The sequence below is a fragment of the Triturus cristatus genome, chromosome 2_1 (assembly GCF_964204655.1).
Source record: "Triturus cristatus chromosome 2_1, aTriCri1.1, whole genome shotgun sequence".
Lineage (NCBI taxonomy): Eukaryota > Metazoa > Chordata > Amphibia > Caudata > Salamandridae > Triturus > Triturus cristatus.
The window spans coordinates 3,652,186-3,673,563 of NC_140581.1; the positions used below are offsets into that span (position 1 = coordinate 3,652,186).

At 50.7% G+C, this 21,378-nt stretch overlaps 1 protein-coding gene across 10 annotated transcripts in view; it reads left to right on the forward strand.

Moving 5' to 3' along the window:
- The window catches only part of LOC146863585 (uncharacterized), a 218,748-nt gene that overhangs the window by 169,794 nt on the left and 27,576 nt on the right, over window positions 1–21,378 (forward strand). For 5 of the 10 annotated variants that reach the window (XM_085627473.1, XM_085627510.1, XM_085627482.1 and 2 more), the window contains one exon: window positions 4,804–4,902. The exons of the other annotated variants lie outside the window; for them this stretch is intronic. In XM_085627473.1, coding sequence (XP_085483599.1) covers window positions 4,804–4,902 — 99 coding nt within the window. The remainder of the gene's footprint in view (window positions 1–4,803; window positions 4,903–21,378) is intronic. 10 annotated transcript variants of the gene reach the window in all.

A 21,378-nucleotide genomic window follows, 5' to 3' on the forward strand; every position in this document is an offset into this window, starting at 1 on the left:
TTGGACCTCAGAGAATTAAATCTTTACATACAATCAGACCATTTTCACATGGTAACCCTTCAACAAGTTCTCCCACTCCTACAACAGAGCGACTTTTGTCTACTCTAGACTTAAAGGACGCATACTTCTATATTCCAATACATCCCTATCATGGCAAATTTCTCAGGTTTGTGGTAGCGGGGCATCATTACCAGTTCAAAGTACTCCCATTCAGAGTCACCACAGCTCCCAGAGTCTTTACAAAGTGTCTGGCCATGGTCGCTGTTCACCTAAGAAGACAACACATTCATGTCTTCCCCTACTACTGGCTCATCAAAGCCAGAATATATCCAAAGTGTCTCCAACACACTCGCGACAATGCAGTTACTGCACCAACTGGGATTCACAGTCAATGTGTTGAAATCGCATCTCTAACCTTCCAGCACTCAAAACTATGTGGGAGCCACTTTGAATACTCAAAGGGCTCTAGCCTTCCCAAATGCAGACATAATTCGCAATATTCAGGTTCTAGTTCTCCTGTTTCAGCCCACTCACTCACTTCCAGCTTGAGTGTATATGCAACTGCTGGGAATGATGGCCTCTTGCATCATGATTGTTCCCCATGCCAGGCTTCACATGCGTCCCCTCCAGGAATGCTTAGCAAGTCAGTGAAACCAATCACAGGGTCTTTTAACCGATCTACTGTTGGTAAGCAGCCGTACTCATCGCTCTCCGCAGTAGTGGAACCCACAAAATGTATCAAAAGGACGGCCCTTCATAGACCCAGTTCCACAGAGAATGCTAACAGCTGACGTGACCCTCACTGGTTGGGGGGCTCATCTTAAGCAGCACACAGTGGAAGTACTGTGGACTCAACAGCAAAATAATCTCCTCATAAATCATCTAGAGCTGCTAGTGGTGTTTCTAGCACTCAAAGCATTTCAGACGCACCTGGTTGGCAAAATGTCCTAGTTCGTACCGACAACATGACAGCTATGTATTGTATACAAAAACAGGTGGGGGGCACACTCAAAGACATTTGGAAGTGGGCCATTCACCACAAAATCTTCTCTCCTAGCAGATTACCTCCCAGGAGTGAACAATCAGATTGACGATCTTCTCAGCAGACAGATACAGCAAATCCACAAATGGGAGCTTCACCCTCAAGTTCTCCTCCCATACTTTCAAAGTTGGTGAGCCCCTCCAATACATCTTTTTTGCCACACACCACAACGCAAAATGGCCAAACTTTGCCTCCAGGTACCCACACCCGCTCTCCAAAGGCAATGCACTATGGATGAACTGGTCAGGGATATTCGCCTACGCTTTTCTGCCTCTCCCACTCATTCCATTAGTGGTTCGGAAGCTCAGGCAATCATCCCTCACACTGATCCTAGTAGCTCCCACATGGGCCCGTCTACTTTGATTCACAACCCTGTTGGAGCTGTCACTAGTTCCACATCAAAAACTGCACCTCACATCCAGTCTTCTCACACAGAGCCATGGAGAAATCAGACGCCCAGATCCCAAGCAACTGAACCTCGCGATTTAGCTCCTAAAATAATAGTTTGGCTATCTAAATCTCCCATCAGACTGTATATTACTTTAAAATAACAAAATCATTTCGTAAAACTAAACAACTTTTCTTTGCATTTGCTCCACCACGCAAGGGCAGTCCCGTATCCAAATCAGGTTTTGCCAGATGGATTGTTAAATGTATTCAAGTTTGTTATGAAAAAGCAAAGAGAACTTTAACAATACCCCCTCAAGCGCATTCCACTTGCAAAATGGGGGCTACAAGGGCTTTCTTAGGAAACATCCCTATAGTTGACATTTGTAAAGCTGCAACATGGTCTACACCGCACATATTCACCAAGCACTATTGTATAGATGTGTTAGCAAGACAACAAGCTAATGTGGGCCAGGCAGTACTTTTTCAAACAACTACAACAGCTACAGATTAGCCACTGCTTTGGGAGAATACTGCTGTATCGTCTATGCAAAGCATGTGATCTACAGTTCACATACCTCGAACGGATAATGTTGCTTACCCAGTAAGCATCTGTTCTAGGCATGTAGAGCTGTAGATTCACATACACTCACCCGCCTCCCCGGGTACCTGTTTCAGTTCTCCCTTTTACTCAACATACATACGCATGGATATCTCTGTTCTTTACTTACTAACTTCATTCTCACCCTCTGCGGGAAAACAATCATAAAAATGGAGTTGAGTCCCCACGCGTACTATCACCGAAAGGAGGAGTTACTGGAAAGACGACTTTGAAGAAAAACAACTTGCAAACATCCGGACCCAACACTAGATGGCAAGAGTATGCAAAGCATGTGAATCTACAGCTCTACATGCCAAGAACAGATGCTTACAGGGTTTGTAACATTATCCTTTCCTTCACCAAACTCAAATCAGGATCCTTTTGTACTCAACCCCGGCACAGGGGATCCAAAAACTGGATGGGGCAGTGGGGAAGGCTTTCTCTGCTAGTACCCAGGCATTGCAGGTCAGGCTGGACTGTTGAGACTGGTGCAGGATCAAGACCGATTTTCATACAGCTGCGTTCCAAACTGAGGTGACATTGTGGGCAAAAGAACAATGGATTGGAATGCTACCCTAAGGGATTGCCAGTGGGTAGACTTATTGCAAGCATCCCTCCCATCACTTTTTTGTGTATGAGGATTTGGGTCTCACCTTCTCTGTCAGAAAGTGCTGAGGTTCGCTTCCTGGAAACATCAGTATGGACTGAGGCTGGTTGCCATCCATCTAGACAGATCTTTTAACGCCAAGCCGACAAACTGGTTCAGGACCTTCAGGACTCTTTGCCCAGTGTGGCATGCGATCTCTTGCTGATCACAACAATTCCAGTGCCTGACATTCTGAGCCCCTGTACCCATTGCAGGCAACCTTAGGGGAAGCTTTTTGATTGGTGTGGAATTTTCCACCTACTACACATTTCCCTCCCGTTTTCTTGATTAATTGTATTTGAGGAAGATTTACCAAGACCAATCTCAAATCCTCTTCATCGTCCCGGAATGGCCACGAAGGGTGTTGTCCCCAAACCTGCATGTCTCCCTGTATCTCCCACTGCTGCTCCGTCTACCTTTCAGAGCAGAACTCTTCCCCTAGTCGGCGGGGAAGGATGGGATGTGGTATACATGATCCTTCCAATTGTCAACCCTTCATAAAGTCAGCCTGTTCTGGGAAGCAGAGCAGATTAATCTCTTAATGTACTGATCAAACTTCTAGGGCTTGCCTGTCGAACTCTAGTCTGGCTCTCCGGCCCAGCAGAGCTGTGTGGTGGGCACCGTCAAAGGGTATATTGGAGCCTTGGCAACTTTTCAGTCTTCTTGATCAGCATCCTGTCTTTGTCGCGTGTAGGGATGAAATCCTGAATGGCTGGCACACTTTTCCTCCAGCACCTATGATCATGCCCACGTAGGTTTTGAACTTGTTTTTGGCTTTTTTGATGGGTGCGCCTTTTCAGCCCCTCAACCGTTGTCAGTCAATCCAACCAAAGAGGAGGGTTAGCGACACAGACTGGACCCCAGGTGCACCAAAGAGATCAGATATAAAGCCCAGCTCTTCATAGGGTACATGGGCAGCAGAAAGGACTAGGCGGTCCTGAAGAGGACATTGTGCCGCAAGATATTCTTGTATATGCAAAGAAGGAGCCTCACGAGAGAATCCAGGCCCACTCCACCAGGGCAAAAGCTTCTGCCTCGGGCTTGCCCACGGGACTGACTGTGGTTGAGATTTGCAGTGTGGGGTCATATACTTCCATTCACACCTTCGCCGCACACTACTGTTTCGATTCAGAAGTAAGAAAGGATGGCCATTTCACAAACTCCATTCTACAGGATTGTCCTCATCAGCCTACTCCTTCAGACCCTCTGATGAGTAGGCAGCCTACTGATTTGGAATATATTCAATAGGTGAGGAATCTGCAGGTAAAAGTACCTATCAGAAGAAACTTAAGGCCACCTGCTCCTGGAGCTTGGAGCACCAGTGCGTGACTGCTTCCCAAGACCAGTGTGTCCTTGGAGGAAGCGGAGAGCGCTGGAAGCAGCGAGGTCCAGTGGAGGATCCTGGTGAGTGGATCTCCACAACGAGGTATGAGTAGACGGCTGGTGCAGCGATCGGGTCTTTGCCTGTGTACAGAGGAGAGTCAGCGACCCAGTTTGCAAGATGGGCTGACGTGAAATATACTGCAATGCTGATTGGGCTGTAGCCCGTGTGCGGAGGAAAGTCAGCAATTCAGTATGCCAGGTGGGGCTGCTGTGAAGTAAACTGTCGTAACAATCTGGCTGTAGCCCATGTGCGGAGAAAAGTTGGCGACCCCTTATGTCAGGTGGGCCGTCGTGAAGTGTATTGCCGTGCCGATGGGGCCATAGCCTCTGTGAGGAGGAAAGTCGTTGACTGCCTGACCCACGCTATCATTGAGAGTCAAGTGCCGAAGGGGTACTTGGCACAGTTGTTTAGGATACATAGTATGTCGGAACCTTGGACATGAGCAGTAACAGGCCTCCTACACGAGGGGCCTAGTTGCTCCTGTTTGCCCTGTGACTCTGTACAGAGTTCTGGTAAGGTTTCACTTGCCTAGGTGAAACTCAGAAAGCCCCAGTTTACTCTGTTGTGCTAATCTCATCATAAGGCATAACAGCTTCCCTCTCATTGCCTGCTTACTCCAAAGCTGAACACAAACATCTGTGTCCGGATCAGCAGACTCCGCTTTGCTCTCATTGCCTACTCACTCCTGATGTCTATTGGTGTATGAAGCCCAATTAAGACTTTTTGTCTTCTACATTTCGCAGCTGCCAAAGAATATGTGAGGCCAACGCAGAGAAGAAACCTGGCTGACGAGTCTGTTCCATCCGAGGAGGGCTCCTGGACTGTTCGACTGGTGCGACTTGGTGAGTGAACGTCTTTGTGCACAGTTTCCTGTGAATTTATACTATAACTGCCAACAAAATGACTGCCTTATTGTCAGCTAGATTAGGCCTTTAGCACCAGTCTTCATTGAGACCCAGTCCCTTCTTTGCACACCAAGGCCAATTGTGCCATAGCTCAGAGCCAGAAGACTGAACCCTTTCAGTGACACCCTTACGACTTCTCGCCAAACTTCAAGTGGTGCGATGGGGTTGAGTCATGTTCAGTGTTCTTACACTTATGACTACTTTTTAACTTGGACTTACTAAAAGACATCCATCAGGAATGGGCCTTTGTGCGCGACCAGCCTAATGACTGCAACTGAGAACAGCCTTTCGATTTGGAGTGGGCCTCTGTTTTGAAACAGCTTCTTCTTATGCTCAGTGAAATAGAGCTTCACCTCCTACTCCCAGATCACCTTCAGGTGCACTTATCATGCGACTTTGAGTCCTGATCAAAGCCCTGACCTCATAGGTAGATGTTGTTTGGGTCTGTGATCAACATCTGCTTTCTGCAGTCGCAGCATGGCTTGAATCCTGACGTTTTCAGGTAATACGTCGTCCTTGGCATGCTGTCTAGAATACATTTAGAGTTGTCAGAAAACTGGCTCAGTTGGGAGCAATGATGGGGAGGCGCTTATATCCTGCTCCACTTCCTTCCTTGTGGGACGGTAGGAAAACACTACCAAGCCATACAGCAACACCTACAGACAGGCAGCGGCACAACTTAAAATAAAATCTCAAGATACAATTTGGAGTTTGAGAATATTCTGACCGATGTCAGTTAGTACCGGTGTCCTGGGGTCATAATACTACTGAACTCCAACTGCGTGACCAAGAACACCCTTTCAGCCCTTTAAGGTCTCAGGGTAGCGGGGACAAACATTCATTGCTTAATCTAGGAGGTGGTGCGAAGGTAGACACTCAGAAACCATACATTAAATAAAACAGTAATGATTTGAACGTTTAGAAAGTTCTTAATTTTAGAAAGACAATGACATTTACAGTTGATAATCTTCCAACGCTTCTACAAGTGTAAGTGGTCCCCTCACAGGCTAGCTAAACAGAAATTCAGAGGGGGTAAACCCTACTCCCTTCTGAGGCCCTTGCCTATAAGCGAAGAGCAGGCACAGCAAGAGAACATCCCATCTCCTTTTGAGTTATTTCAGGGAGCCTCATAATCATGCCCTTCAATGTCTAGTTGAACCTTTCAACAAGTCCATTGGTTTGTGGGTGGTATGGGGTAGTGCATTTGTAGTTCACTCCACACGAATCCCACATGTGCTTCAGTTATGCAGACATAAAGTTGTTACCTCTGTCTGACACCACCTCCTTAGGAAACCCTACCCTGGTGAACAAACCAATGAAGGTCTTGGCGACTGCAGGAGCTGTAGTGGTCCTAAGGGGAATTGCTTCAGGATACCTGGTAGCATGATCCATTACTTCCAGTATAAATGTGTTTCCTTAGGCTGTGGGTGGTTTCAGTGGACCCACTATGTCCACACCAATCCTTTCAAAAGGAACCCCAACCACTGGTAGTGGAATTACGGAGGCCTTTGGGTGTCCAGCTGTATTGCCTCACAGGAGATGACAAACTCCTTCACTTTCTGAGACATCTAGGGCTAGTAGAAATGGCTGCCAAGCCTTTCCCAAGTTTTAGTCTGGCCCAGGTGCCCAGCTAGGGGAATGTCATGGGCCAAAGTGAGTAAGAACTCTATACAGTTGAAGTTCTATTCCTCTCCTACTGGCACAAGCTTTGGGGTCTCTGGCCTCAGTGTACACAGGTCCCTCCTCCCAATAGACCCTGTGGGAGCCAGTGACCTCTTTCCTTTCCAGCAGCTTGCTGTTGCAGGCTCTCACGACTGGGACAAACTTGCTGTCCGTGGCTCAGGAGGTCCCTAGAGGGCCCCCTGGGACCAGGAGCTCGATCCCTCTTGAGCTGACAAGTCCCCTCCCCGAGGAAAGTGGTCCTGAGTTTGTTGCTGTGTAGAAGATGGTCTCCCAGTCTTCTTACCCTTCCTCTTGGGAGGTTGTGCCATACTTTCAGGCTCCAACTCTCCATTTTCACCCTGTTCTTGAGTTTGTGCTCGTCTTCACACACACACACACACTGCCTCAGGGATTTGCAGCATGGCTGCTTGTGTCTTCCTTTCTACCTCACCCATGCTGAGGTCTCAAGCTCATTTCCAAGCAGACATGCAGCTGAGAGTTGTGGGTAGACCACTACCTGTTTTCAGGCCAGCAACCCTCCAGTCTAATATCACCATAGCCGTGGCATGGTTAGTGGTGACACTGTCAGTGTTGGTGACTTAATAGGTTTGTTCAGTCTGTGTTGCTCTAGGGAAACCAGTGAAGCTTTCACCATAGTGACACTGCACTTGTATCCCTCAGGGCTTCTATCATGTTTCCATTCACTAAGGGTTATTGTAAGTACTTTTTCAAATTACGGGGGCAGACAGCCAGAGGGGCTAACCCTCCCTCTCCTTCAGAGACTAGAACAACCTCAGTTTGAACCCTTATTTGCTCTGGGCACACTGTTGATCCCATCTCGAGATTGTCCTCACCAGTGCTGGAGGGGGGACTAGGGGCATTCTTGTTGGGACAGGCAGCATCTCCAGTAGCGTGTCCAATATTCTTACAGCTATGACACCGGGCCTTTAGGTGATCAAAAGTCTTACCCTTATATCCCCCAGTGGACTCGGAAGACCTCTGCGGTGCAGCCTCTTGAACAGGTTTTTGGGGACCTTTAGAAGACTCTTGGTTTTTATGTTTAGGTGGGATCACCCCCTTTCCCCAGGGAAGGTTTTGTAACCCTTTTCTTTTGGTCAACCCCAGTGGTTGTTTTTGTCACACTTGTCTTGACCCAATGGTCTACCTTTTTTCCCAGTTCTTGGGGGCAAATTATATCTAGGTCCACCAAATACTGAAGCAGCTTTTCATTAGTGCAATTACATAACGTGTTCTTTCATCAGGAGTTTGTAAATCCCAAGTCATGTGCGTCACGTCCAGTCAACCAACCATCTAGTGTTTTTACTGAGTAGTCCATGAAGTCAACTCCGGATTGGCTTGGGGTTTTGTGAGCCCCCCTGAATCTAATTCTATATTCCTCAGTTGTGAGTCCAAAGCCCTCAATCAGGTGCCCTTCATGAGGTCATAGGACTCAGCATCTGGCCGAGTAAGGGTCAGCAGTTTGTATCTGCAGTTACCAGAGAACAGTTCCCAAAGTAAAGCCCCCCAGAGGGACTTCTTCACTTGCCTCATTTCACAAACCCTCTCAAAGGTTGTGAACCATTTGGTGAGGTCATCACCTTCCTCATATTTGGGACACTCCGTTTGGGGATTTTAGGGTTCTTAATGTTTTCTTTATCCCTAGGTTTGATATTGCTGCCACAATTGATGGAGGGAGGGTAAGCCCATCTCCAAACGTTTTTTTTCTAGAGGCAGGAGTCTGGACTCTAGGTCCAACTTTTTGGTCAACCTTGCTAGAAGGCTGTCCTATTTACTGAGGCTGTCCTCAGTGATCTCACCCAGTCCTGACTCACCTGTGTGAGTTCTAGGTGCTGTGAGTCTAACCCTTTGTCCGGGGCCCTGTTCTCCCTATTTAGTGGGCGAGGTTGGGTGATGTCCTCCTGATCACTGGTTTCATCTACTTCTGAGGTGGGATCTTCCCTCTCAGAGGGAAGGTCCTTACCATACTCTGCCAAGAGCTCTGTGAGCTTGGACTTGGAAGGATGGGGCCCCACATAAATCTTTTAAAGTTTGCACAAAGACCTTAACTCTCTCATATCTAGATGGAGGTAGGGGGTGAGGTCGAGCTTCTCAACCCCATTCGGTGCATTAGTCATTTTACTAATAGTGGGGATTTTATTACCTGAGGTCAAAACATTTCTAGAATACTTTTTACCCCTAACTACAGTGAGTTTAAGACTTTTAAAAATACTAAAAGAACTTAACCAAGGCCCTAACAAGACTTTTAGGAATGTGGGAAAATTCTCAATTTGAAAAATGAATTTGAGCTAAAGCCAGTATTTGGAATGTAGTTGTGTGATCAGGTGTTGACCAAGTGGTCCAACAATTGGCAAAGTCGTAGATCCCATGGCTAACCCATCAATGTTGGAAGCTGGCTCTGTATATTCTATACCAATGTAAGGTATAGTGTGCACAGAGTCCAGTGGAACCCCAGAGGCTTACAGAGGATAAAGTAGATAGTAACTTACTTTCATTTGTAGTGGTGTGGCTGACCAGTCAGACTTATCAGGAGGCCAGTGTTACGCATTTGTTGTACACACTCAGGCAAGAAATTATGTCACACACTCAAAGATTGAATCCAGACCAATTGTTTGTATACAAAGTTATTTCGTTGTTTTATTTCTAGAACCAAATTATACTTAGTAGCAGGTAACTAAAAAAATTCTTCATACAATGTTACTTTTCAAAATGCAGTGAACACTAAATTTGTAGGAACATTCAGATTGTTAAGAAAACTGTTCAAAAGCACTTGAGGCTACTTGTAGATTACTTTCCTAGTTTAGCATGACTCACCCTCCTAACACGGGTCAATCTACACAGGACATTAGTAAACCGATAATCTCTAGTTTGGCAATAGGGCTAAGGGGCACCCCGGTTAGGGGCTGCTCGTGGGCAGGCTACTCGGTCTCAGGAGCCAAGTTCCTAGGGTTCAGATCAGGGCAAAGCGGGTCCTAGTGTGGCACCAAGTCCAAACCACCAGCGGTGCAGGGGCGGCCGGGTGCAGGGTGCTCAAGAGGTCTCGGAAGCCCAGTGCTGGATGTAGGAAATTGGGTTTCTGTTGCAGTCATGCCCCCCCCCCCCCCCCCCCCACACTTTTTGCCAGACTACTGATGCACTTTCACTTGATGTGCCCTGGGTCCCTGCCAATCAGGTTCCCAGGACCTGTGTTCTATCCCCAAAACTAACCCAATTGACATCCCTGGCCACAGGTCAGCCCCTGGTAAATGGTGCCACAGGTACCCATGGCACTATGACCAGGGAAGACCTCTAAGGGCTGCAGCACTTACTGTGCCACCTTTAGTACCCCTGTACCTTTATACACACACACACACACAGCTTTTGCAGGCTGCGTGTTTTGGTATAAAACAAATTGAAGTGTCGACATGGCACACACCTCTGTGTGCCATGCCTACAACCCACTGCCCTGGCATAGATCAGTCACCCCTCTAGCTGGGTGCACTATACTAGTGGTAAGGGTACAGGTGCATGAGCCCTGTACCCATACAGTGTCTAAGCCCGTTTCTTAGACATTGCAAGTGCTGTGCTGCCATTAAGAGTATATGGTGCTGGGAGTTTGTCAATACGACATTGTTCATCCCAAACTCGATCCCAAACAAAAGAAGATTTATATCCATCCTGATACAGGAAATATCCACACATCACAGCCTGAAGAGGGAGATATTGATGAGGAAGATATTAAATTGCCTGTAGCCCTCTAGAGGTTTCTATAGAGGAGGGTCCAAAACCACAACCTCTGACCCCAATGCTTCCTCTTACACCGGCACCGCCCAATCCTCTCCCTCTAGAGGTTTCTATAGAGGAGGGTATAGAGGAAACCATTCCATAGGTAGGGGTAGAGGCGCCTCAACACGCAACACACAGTGACTTGCCCACACTTTCCCCCGATCACTTAACACCGGTCGGGGGGAGACTGCCAACAGTTTCTCCCAATTTGGCAATACATAGCAACCGACAAATGGGTGATCAACGTTATCCGTCATAGTTATTGCCTGGAGCTTACCACCAATCCTCCAAACATTCCACCTCATGCTTACAAACTGTCGTCAGACCACTTACAGTTACTCACTCAAGAGGTGCAATCCCTCTTTCAGAATGGAGCCATAGAACCAGTTCTGTTACACTACCAAGGTTTAGGGATTTATTCTCTAGATTTGCTAATTCCCAAAAAGGACGGCTCATTAAGACCTATTCTGGATCTCTGAGTGTTAAACCAGTACATACTGTCAGAACATTGGTGGTAACACTTCAACAGGTGCTTCTGCTTCTACAGCAAGGCGATTTTATGCCCATACTGGACTTAAAAGACGCATACTTTCACATTCCCATACATCCAGCTCATTGCACATTCCTCTGATTTGTGATAGCAGGCAAACACTATCAGTTCAAAGTTTTTCCATTCGGAGTAACTACTGCACCAAATGTCTAGCAGTAGTGGCAACTCATCTCAGAAGACAACAGGTCCACGTCTTCCCATACCTAGAGGACTGACTCATCAAAGCCAGCACACACCAAAAGTGTCTACAACACACTCGGGTCACGCTAGACTAACTCCACCGATTGGGCTTCCCGGTAAACTCATCAAAGTCTCACCTGCAGCCTTCACAGACACAGTCCTATCTGGGCGCCACTCTCAACACTCAAAAAGCTCTAGCCTCTCCCAATGCAGCCACAATTCGCAATATTCAAACTCTGTTCCTTCAGTTTCAGACCAACCAAAAATTGCTAGCCAGAATCTTCATGCAATTCCTAGGGATGATGGCGTCCTGCATAGCAATAGTGCCTCGTGTAAGACTACACATGCGTCCCCTACAAGAGTGCTTAGCACGCCAGTGGAGTCAATTGAAACATCTAGTGTTGGTAGACTGCCGAACCCATCGCTCTCTGCAGTGGTGGAACACACAAAAAAGGGCGGGCCTTCATCGACCCTGTTCCACAGATTGTGCTAACAGCAGACGCAGCGCTATCATGTATCTACAGCACACATGCCTCGAACGGATTGTTACTTACCCAGTAAGCATCTGTTCTTGGAATGTAGAGCTGTAGATTCACATGCGCCGTCCCACCTCCCCCCACAGTTGTAGTTGTTGCAATTCTCTTTATTTACATTACATACACATGGACATCTCTTTACTACACTCACTCCATTCTCACCCTCTTGTGGGAGAATAATCTAACAATGGAGTCGATGCCCATGCGCACTATCACTGAAAGGAGGAGTCACCTTACCTCGTGACTTCAAAGACTTCTTCAAAGAAAAACAACTTACAAACATCCGGACCCAACACTAGACGAAAGGAGTATGCAAAGCATGTGAATCTACAGCTCTACATGCCAGGAACAGATGCTTACTGGGTAAGTAACATAATCCTTCGAACCCCGCGGAAATACAAGCTTACCCTGTTGCAAGTTGCATGTCAATCCTTTCCAGAAGAACCTGCTTGTAGGGGTACCATTTGTGAGAAAGTGCCATCTTTCTTGCATGGTATGCCCCCACTTTTTGCTGAATTGCTGAATGTACTTTGACTGAGTGTGCCCTGGACTCCTGCCAATCAGGTGCCCAGGGCCTATGTTCCTTCCCTAAACAAAAAGCTCCAACCCAAATTGGCAAACCCTGGCCACATGTCAGCCCCTGGTAAATGGTACCCAGGGCCTTGTGACCGGGGAAGGCCTCTAAGGGCTGCAGCACTCATTGTGCCACCCTTAGAGGCCCTGTACCCTAACACACACACACTGCCCTTGCAGGCTGAGTGTCTGGGTACAAGACAAAACAGTCTCGACATGGCACACATCCCTGTGTGCCATGCCCACCACCTACACTGCCCTGGCATACATCAGCCACCCCTCTAGCTGGGTGCCCTGTGTCAGTGGTGTAGGCACAGGAGCATGAGCCCTGTGCCCCTACAGTACCCAGGTCCATTTCTGGGCCCTGTAAGTGCAGTGCTGCCATTTAAGAGTACATGGTGCTGAGAGCTCGTCAAACACGAACTCCACAGCACCATAACGGCAACATTGAAGACTGAGAAGTTTGGTATCAAACTTCTCAACTCATTAAACCCGCACTGATGCCAGTGTGGGATTTAATGTACCAAGCACCACAGAGGGCATCTTAGAGATGCCCCAAACCTAACCTACAATCCACGTCTGGTCTGGGAGGCTGCCTAGGCTGCCACACAGCAGACATGTTGCTGGACCCATGGGTAGGAGAGCCCCAGCTCTCCTGGGCCTGCAACAATGCACATCCTAGGCGAGGTGCTAGACCTCCTCCCCCAGGATGGGTAGGGCAAAGCTTCAAAGGCATGCCGCCTCTGTGAGCTACCCCAGGCCACTTGCAACCCCCACTCTGGCGGGAAGCTTGGCCGGAAACCCCAAATAAGGACAGGGGATGTGCCAGCCTGCCAACCCCACCCCTCAGGTGGGGGAGGCGAGGTGAAGCACATCTCCGGGCTCTCGCCATCTTGAAGATGGGGAGCCCTACCTGTGAGAAAGTGGCTCTGTATATACTGTTCCCTAATAGGTACAGGGTGTACAGAGTCCACAGTCCCCCAGAGGCTGATAGAGGTCAAAGTTAGGTATGACCTTACTCTCAAAAGTGGTAGCTTGGTCGAGCAGTAAGGCAGTACCAGAGGACAGTGTAAAGCATTTATTGTACACACTCAGCCAGCAAATGGTTTCACACACTCAATAACTGAACTCTAGGCCAATGATTTGTATATATAAAATATATGTTTGTTTTATTTTTAGAACCATAAAGGGGGTAAAAATATACTTTCTCAGAATGAGAGGTTGAATATAAATACTTTTGTTTCAAGCAATAAATTTGTGTAAACAGTCACAGTTGGTTGCAATAAACAATCCTGTTTCCTAAACATAACAATGCATTGAGCTCAATGGTAAATTCAGGTTATTTGTAATAAATTACTTTTCAGATTACTTTTGGAATTCCAGGTCTGGATCCTAGAACCAGCCTGGGGTCAGTATTCAGAATCAAGTGATGAAAGTCGACTTAATAACTGTAATGATTTTTAAATAATATTTAGCTATTTCAAAAGTTAGCACTTAGAAAATATTTCACAGAAAACATTCAATGGATCTCTATGGCAAGAAATTCAAATTGCAGGTAGAGTACTTTATCGTTACTTTAGTAATCCAGGACTGGGTGCCTAGACCCAGGAATGGGGTCCTTATCAAAAGCAGGTAAGTAATTTCGTTTGCAGAAATGGTACGATTTTAAAAGAATATTTCAAATTTGCAAAAGTAGACACTTAGAAGAAATTTCACAGAAAAGCAGACAATGGTTTCCTATGGGAGAAAAATGAGTTAGAAGTAAGTATAGTTGTGAACACTTTTCAGAGTCAGGGCTGGGCACCAAGATCCAGCACTGGGAGCTCACCTAGGAGCAGGTGAGTAAATTCGTTTTTGTCACTTGGCTGATTTTTGGTGAATTTTTGCAGTTTTGAAAAGTTCACACTTAGAAGATTTTTGAAGAAAAAGCCAGTCAATGTTACCCTATGAGGAAAATGAAGTTAGCGGTTTAAGGGTCAGTACTCGACTGGTAGTGTTGAAATTCCGGGTATGGACTCAGGGGTCCCCCAGTGTCAGGTAGGTACAGTTGGTTCACCCTCAGCGGTTTCAGGACGGCCGGGTGCAGAGAGAGTTGGGCCCAATGTTATCCTATGAGGGATAGGGGGGCCTTGGTTGGTGGCTGCTGTCTGGCAAGCCACGCGGCTGTGGGAGCTGGGCTCCTGGTCACTTACTCAGGGCAAGTGGGGAAGTAGGTTAGTGTAGAGAGGGCACTGCCAGGGCCACTCGGGCGGCTGGGTGCAGGGTGCTTTTGAGCCTTAGGGCGCTCAATGGAAATCAATGGGAATGTTCCGGTTTGGAAAGAGGCTGCAGGCTCGGGCACGAGGATGTTTCAGGTGCCACCACCACTTCGAGAGGTAAGTTGGGTAGTTGTAGGTTAGGTGGGTACCCCGGGATTGGGCACAGGGGGTCGCAGGGCGCCGGGTGCAGGGGTGCCTTTTGACGTTGGGAATCTTACCCTCTGGTTGATCGCGGCTGGGGTGGCACTTGGTTCTGAGGCTGCAGGCTTCTTCCGGGATGTCGAGGGGGGTCCTTGGGTGCCGGACTCTGGGTCACAGTCGCCGTGGGGTCGTCCTCTGGGTCTTTGTCCACTCCGGCACTGGCCAGGCTTGGCTGGTGCAGAGTGTGTTGGGTCCGCGGTCCCGGGCTGGTGCCAGGGATAGCAAGTAGGTTTCTTGAGTAGAGCCTCTACTCGTGGGAGTCCCAGGGGCTTAGAGCTAAAAGGTAGCCAGGTCCTCCGGGGTTGGTGAGGTTGCTGGCCACGTGGGATGCCGCGCTGGTGCAGGTTCGAGAGTCGACAGGCCGGTAGGGCTGGGGCCAAAGCAGTTGGTGTCTTTTTCTCTTTTTAGCAGCTGCAGGGCAGGTCTTTGTTCTTCTTGCTCTTCTTGTCGTTTTTCTATCTGGAATCTCCGGAAGGAAGGTTCAGGGGGCCCCTAAAAACTAGATTTAGGGGCGTTACAGGTAGGTGAAGGCCAGGGACCAATGGGTCCTTGTCCTGGGGTGGGTACACCCCCTATCCTGCCTCTCTCCTGTGGGAGGGGGGCAGTAGCCTAATCCTGATAGGGTAGGGCCTCCCATCTTCAAGATGGCGAGAGCCCGGAGATGTGCTTCACCTCGCCTCCCCCACCTGAGGGGTGGGGTGGGCAGGCTGGCACATCCCCTGTCCTTGTATGGGGTTTCCGGCCAAGCTTCCCGCCAGAGTGGGGGGTTGCAGTGGCCTGGGGAAACTCCAACTGGCGGCAGGCCTTTGAAGCTTCCCTTTGCTCATCCTGGGGGAGGAGATTTCTCACCTCACCCAGGATGTGCATTGTTGCAGGCCCGGGAGAGCAGGGGCTCTCCCACCCAGGGGTCCAGCAACGTGTCTGCTGTGTGGCAGCCTGGGCAGCCTCAGAGCAGACGTGGATTGCAAGTTAGCTGTAAGGGGGCATCTTCTAAGATGCCCTCTGGGGTGCTTAGTACATTAAATCCTACACTGGCATCAGTGTGGGTTCAATGTGCTGAGAAGTTTGATACCAAACTTCCCAGGCTTCAGTGTTGCCAATATGGTGCTGTGGAGCTCGTGTTTGACAAGCTCTCAGCACCATGTATTCTTAAATGACAGCACTGCACTTACAGTGCCCAGGAATGGACCCGGGTACTGTAGGGGCACAGGGCTCCTGCTCCTGTGCCCACACCATAGGCGTAATGCACCCAGCTAGAGGGGTGGCTGACATATGCCTTGGCAGTGTAGGTGATGGGCATGGTACACAGTGATGTGTGCCATGTCGACTCTTTGTTTTGTCCTGCACCCAGACACTCAGCCTGCAAGGGCAGTGTGTGTGTGTAAGGGTACAGGGCCTCTGAGGGTGGCACAATGAGTGCTGCAGCCCTTAGAGGCCTTCCCTGGTCACAAGGCCCTGGGTACCTAGGGTACCATTTACTAGGGGCTGACATGTGGCTAGGGTTTGCCAATTTGGAGTTTGTGTGGTTTAAGGAAGGAACATAGGCCCTGGGCACCTGATTGGCAGGAACCCAGGGTACACTCAATCGAAGTACATTCAGCAATTTAGCAAAAAGTGGGGGCATACCATGCAAGAAAGATGGCACTTTCTCACACTACCCAATCAGGACTAGGCTACTGCCCCCCTCCCACAGGAGAGAGGCAGGATAGGGGGTGTACCCACCCCAGGACAGGGACCCATTGGTCCCTGCCCTTCACCTACCTGTAACACCCCTAAATCTAGTATTTAGGGGCACCCTGAACCTTCCTTCCCCAGATTCCGAAATACAAAGAAGAGCAAGAAGAAAGAAGACCTTCCCTGCAGCTGTTAAGAAGAGGAAGACACCAACTGCTTTGGCCCCAGCCCTACCGGCCTGTCGACCCTCGCTCCTGCTACAACCCAGCATCTCTTGTGGCCAGCAACCTCACAAACCCCGGAGGCCCTGGCTACCTTTTGGCTCTAAGCACCTGGGACTCCCATGAGTAGAGGCTCTACTCAAAATCAGCTTCTAATCCCTGACATCAGCCCGGAACCGTGAACCCTGCGCACACTGCACCAGCCAAGCCTGGCCTGTGCCGGAGTGAACAAAGACCACAGCGACTGTGACCCAGAGTCCGGCACCCAAGGACTTCCCTCGATGCTCCTGACGCCTGCAGCCTCAGAACCAGGTACCCTCCCAACCGCGATCAGCAGAGGGTAGGATTTCCCAACACCAAAAGGCGCCCTGTGGCCCCCTCTGCCCAACTCCTGGGTACCTACCTATCCTCCAACTACCCAACTTACCTCTCAAAGTGGTGGTGGCACTTGAAGAATCTTCGTCCCGAGCTTGCAGCCTTTTACCAAACTGGAGCTTTCCCATTGAAATCAATTGAGCGCCCGAAGGTTCAAAAGCACCCTGTACCCAGCCGCCCGAGTGGCCCTGGCAGTCTAACCTCTACACCTATCTACTTCCCCATTTGCCCTAAGAAAGTGACCAGGAGCCCAGCTCCCACAGCCGCGTGGCCTACTAGTCAGCAGCCACCAACCATTTTTTTTTTTTTTTTTTTTTTTTTTTTAAATTATTTTTATTGCAGGAATTAGTAAATCTTTACATAATCGGCCAGCATTACATCTCAAGCCGGAGCGTTGAAACCCAACCCTCCAATCCCCTCCGGAAGTTGCTTACACAGCCGTTCAGCCCACAACCCTGGGGTCGGGCGGCGAAAGTCCGTGGGGGCTCAGGAGGTTGTCGAGGTCGGCCCGGAGGATTCGTTGTCCTTCATCTGCTTTTCTAAACAACCCTATAACTCCAAAAACACCCCCCCACCCTTAAAACCCCCCAATCCCAGAAAAACCCTCCCCCCCACCGCCATCAGCGCGCGGCATCAACCGCAACCGGAGCTTCTTGGGGACCCATGGGGAAAGCAATAAAGCTGAGAAGTGCAACCGTCTACCGGGACTCAGGGCGCGCCGCTACCTCATGTTCGGCATCGCCGGGGGCGCAGTACTCCCTAAGGGCCTGCACGAGCATCTCCCACTCCAGCGCTGTCTCCTCGGCCTGCTCGTTACGCTGCCTCCAAGCTAGCTGGTATCTAAGCATACTCTCCCCCGCCGCCCACTTCAAAAATTCGCTGTGCCACCGGCTCCCTGTCGGGCCGGTCCGTGCCTTCCAATTCCTGGTCACCTCCCGTTTAGCAAGGAGCAGCCCCAAATCGATGAATTTACTAGATATTTTATTCTTGGGGGTATGAGGGAACCAATGCAGGAGACCCACCGCCGCATCCAACGAAAGAGATCTCCCCGTCGTTTCCTCCAGGGTCTTCCCCACTTCCTCCCAATAGGCCGACAATCCCGGGCAGGCCCACAGCATGTGGAGAAGGTCCGCCTCCTGGGCCGGGCACCTGGGGCACTCCGCTGAGGCCGCCGCAAAATATCGCCTGATTTTCACCGGGGTCAAATATGCTCTATGGAGCACATAATAGTGGACTAATTGAAAGCGGGCGTGGCGTGTGCCCTTCCAGGCACGCCGCACCAGCTGAGCCCAGGTCGTCTCTGGGATCTCCTTGCCAATGTCCTCCTCCCATCGGTTTCTCAGGGTGGTGAGGGGAGCCAGCCCCTCTTTGAGTAGTCTACCGTAAAGGCATGTGACCGCCCTTACCGTGCCCGCGGACATCATCACGTATTGGCACACTGGGGATAAAAGGGGTTCTGCCTGCCCGGACCTCCAGTGCGCCTGGATCGCTCGAACAAGGGCCGAGTGCAACAAAAAGTCGCCGCGGGGAATCCCGAAGCGATCAATGAGCTCCTGGAATGGCAAGAGCGTCCCGTCCTCGTAGAGATCACCGATGAGCTGCAGGCCGGCGTCCTCCCAGGTCGCCAGCCGCGACCAATCACCCCCATGGGGCAAAGCCGTTAGCATCCCCAGCGGTATTTCGGGTGCATACGGTGTTCGCTGGTGGCCCCGGGCGTGAGCCCGGTTCCAGCACAGGCGAACAGTCCGCTCCTCCATGGACAAGTCCTGCAAGGCCAATCGTTGCCTCATCACTATGAAGGAGAGAACATGCCTGGCCATACCCGTTCCCCTCCTGTCCTCGGGGCCCCGGAACTCCCGAGCGATCTCCTGGGTGAAGGTCTGGAGCTGCGCCGCTAAGTAATATTTTTCGAAGTCCGGCGCCGCAAGCCCACCCTCCTCCTTCGGCCTCATCAGGGTCTTGAGGGCCACCCGCCGGCGGCCCGAGCCCCAAAGGAATCCGACTATCATGGACCGTAATAGTCGAAACGTGGTCGGTGGGATCCAGATCGGTAGTGTCCGGAAATAATATAACAGCCGGGGGAGCGCCACCATTTTAAGCAGAGCGATCCGCCCTGCCACCGAGAGCGGCAGCGTGGCCCAAAAGCCCATACTGCCTCGCAGTGCCCGGATGCCCCGGGCAATGTTCCCATCAAGGAGGCCAGAAGGTTCGTGGTAGACATACACCCCTAGATATTTGAAGCAGTCGGGTTCCCATCTAATCTCCCTACTCAAGGCAGGTGTAGGGGTGCCCCTGCGAATCGGGAAAAGACATGTCTTAGTCCAATTCACTCGAAGGCCCGAGACCTCCCCAAACTCCGTGAGCGCCGTCGCAGCTCCACGTAGGGCAGCAAGCGGGTCTTCCAGGAAGAGCAACAGGTCGTCTGCGTATAGGGAGACGTAGTGCGGGCCCGACAGGGTCCACAGGCCCGCGTAATGGGCTCCCGACCGGAGATGCAACGCAAGAGGCTCCACCGCCAGTGCAAAGAGCAGTGGGGAGAGCGAGCAGCCCTGCCTCGTGCCCCGTTCCACCGGGTATCGTGAGGAAATCAGCGGTCCCGCCCGAACCCTGGCTGACGCCGAGGCGTACAGCACCCTGGTCCAGCTGACGAAACCCTCCCCGAGGCCGAACCTCCGCAACACAGTGCAGAGGTAGTCCCATTCCAGGCTATCAAAGGCCTTCTCTAAGTCCACTGATAGGACAACCGGGCATGGGGCGTCCACAAGCGGTTCCCCAAGCAAGCGGCACAACCTGCGAATGTTCATGGTCGTGTTACGCCTGGGGATAAAGCCAGCCTGGTCCTCATGCACTAAAGAACTCATGTGCCCAAGCAGCCTCGTGGCCAAGATGCTGCTAAGTATTTTATAATCCACCGTCAGCATCGATAAGGGACGGTAGGAGCCCGGATCGGATGAGTCCCTGCCGGGCTTGAGGAGCGGGACCACCAATGCCTCACACATCGAGCCTGGAAGGCGCCCCAGCCTCCTCGCCTCTCTATATACCACCAACAACCTAGGGGCTAGGAGATCGGCATAAGCCGCATAGAACTCTACAGGAAGCCCGTCCAGGCCCGGGGTCTTATTTCTCGCCATCTTTTTAATGGCGCTACGGATCTCTCCCAGTTCTATGTCGGCCCCCAAGGTTTTAGCCACCTCCTGCTCCATTGCTGGAATCTCTAGGGGCCGCAAATAATTATCTAGCAGGGCAGGGTCTCGGACAGAGCGACTGCGGTACAAGCGCTCATAGTATTGCCGGTAGCAGCTCAAAATCGCAGGCTGAGTATACACCTGGGTTCCGTCTGCCCTACGCATGGACGTCGTCAGTGAAGTCTGCCGCGCAGGGTTGGCCAGCCACGCTAACAGCGCGCCCGACCTATCCCCCTCCGCGATGGACCGAACCGTATAGGCTTTATAGTCAAAACAGCGGAGCCGTTCGACCTCTGCTGCCACCGCCTCCCTCGCCTCCGCCGTGCGCGCCTGTAAGTCTGGGTGCCCTGGGCGGCGTAATTCCAGCTCGCGGAGTTTCCGATCCGCTGTCTCCAGGTCCGCGAGGATAACTCGCCGCACACCGACCTGTTTAGATATGCAGTACCCTCTCACCACCACCTTAAAAGCGTCCCACTCTAGCGCTCTCGTGCTCGCGGTGCCACCGTTGGACGCAAAGTACTCCGAGATCGTGTCACCCAGGTCCGCCTTGAAGACACTGTCCTCAAGGGTCTCGGGACGTAATTTCCAGGTGGGCACCGCCGGCACCCCAGGAAACCAGCGAAGGTCCAACAGGAGGGGGTTATGATCAGAAATGGTTCTGGTCAAATATTCAGACCGGACCGCCGCCGAAACCAATTCGGGCGAACCAAGAAAGCCGTCCAATCGAACGTGCAATTCATGGAGGCTCGAGAAGTAGGAGTAGTCCCTAGTTGTGGGGTGTTGCGCCCTCCAAATGTCCGTTAGGCCCCAGTGAGTCTGCCAGTCCCGACGGTCCCTAGCCAAACGACGAACCGGAGAATCAGGGAGGGGTGGGTGCGAGCGGTCATTGTCTACATCCACTACGGAATTGAAATCTCCACCCAGCAGGATGGGCCCGGAGAGGCAGTGGGCCAACGAGCCCGATAACCTGGAAAGGAAGGCAGTCTGGTCGACATTAGGAGCATACACACAGCAAACGTTTAGGTCTCTCCCTCCCAAAGTCCCCGAAATGGCCACATAGCGCCCCTCTGGATCTATCACTGAGTTCGTGACCTGGAAGGGGACCCCAGCTCTAACCCAGATCAGCGCCCCTCTGGCATACGCGGAGTACGAGGTGCAAAAGACCTGCCCCCTCCATCTACGCTGTAGCGCCGCCCCTTCCGCCTTGTTCAGATG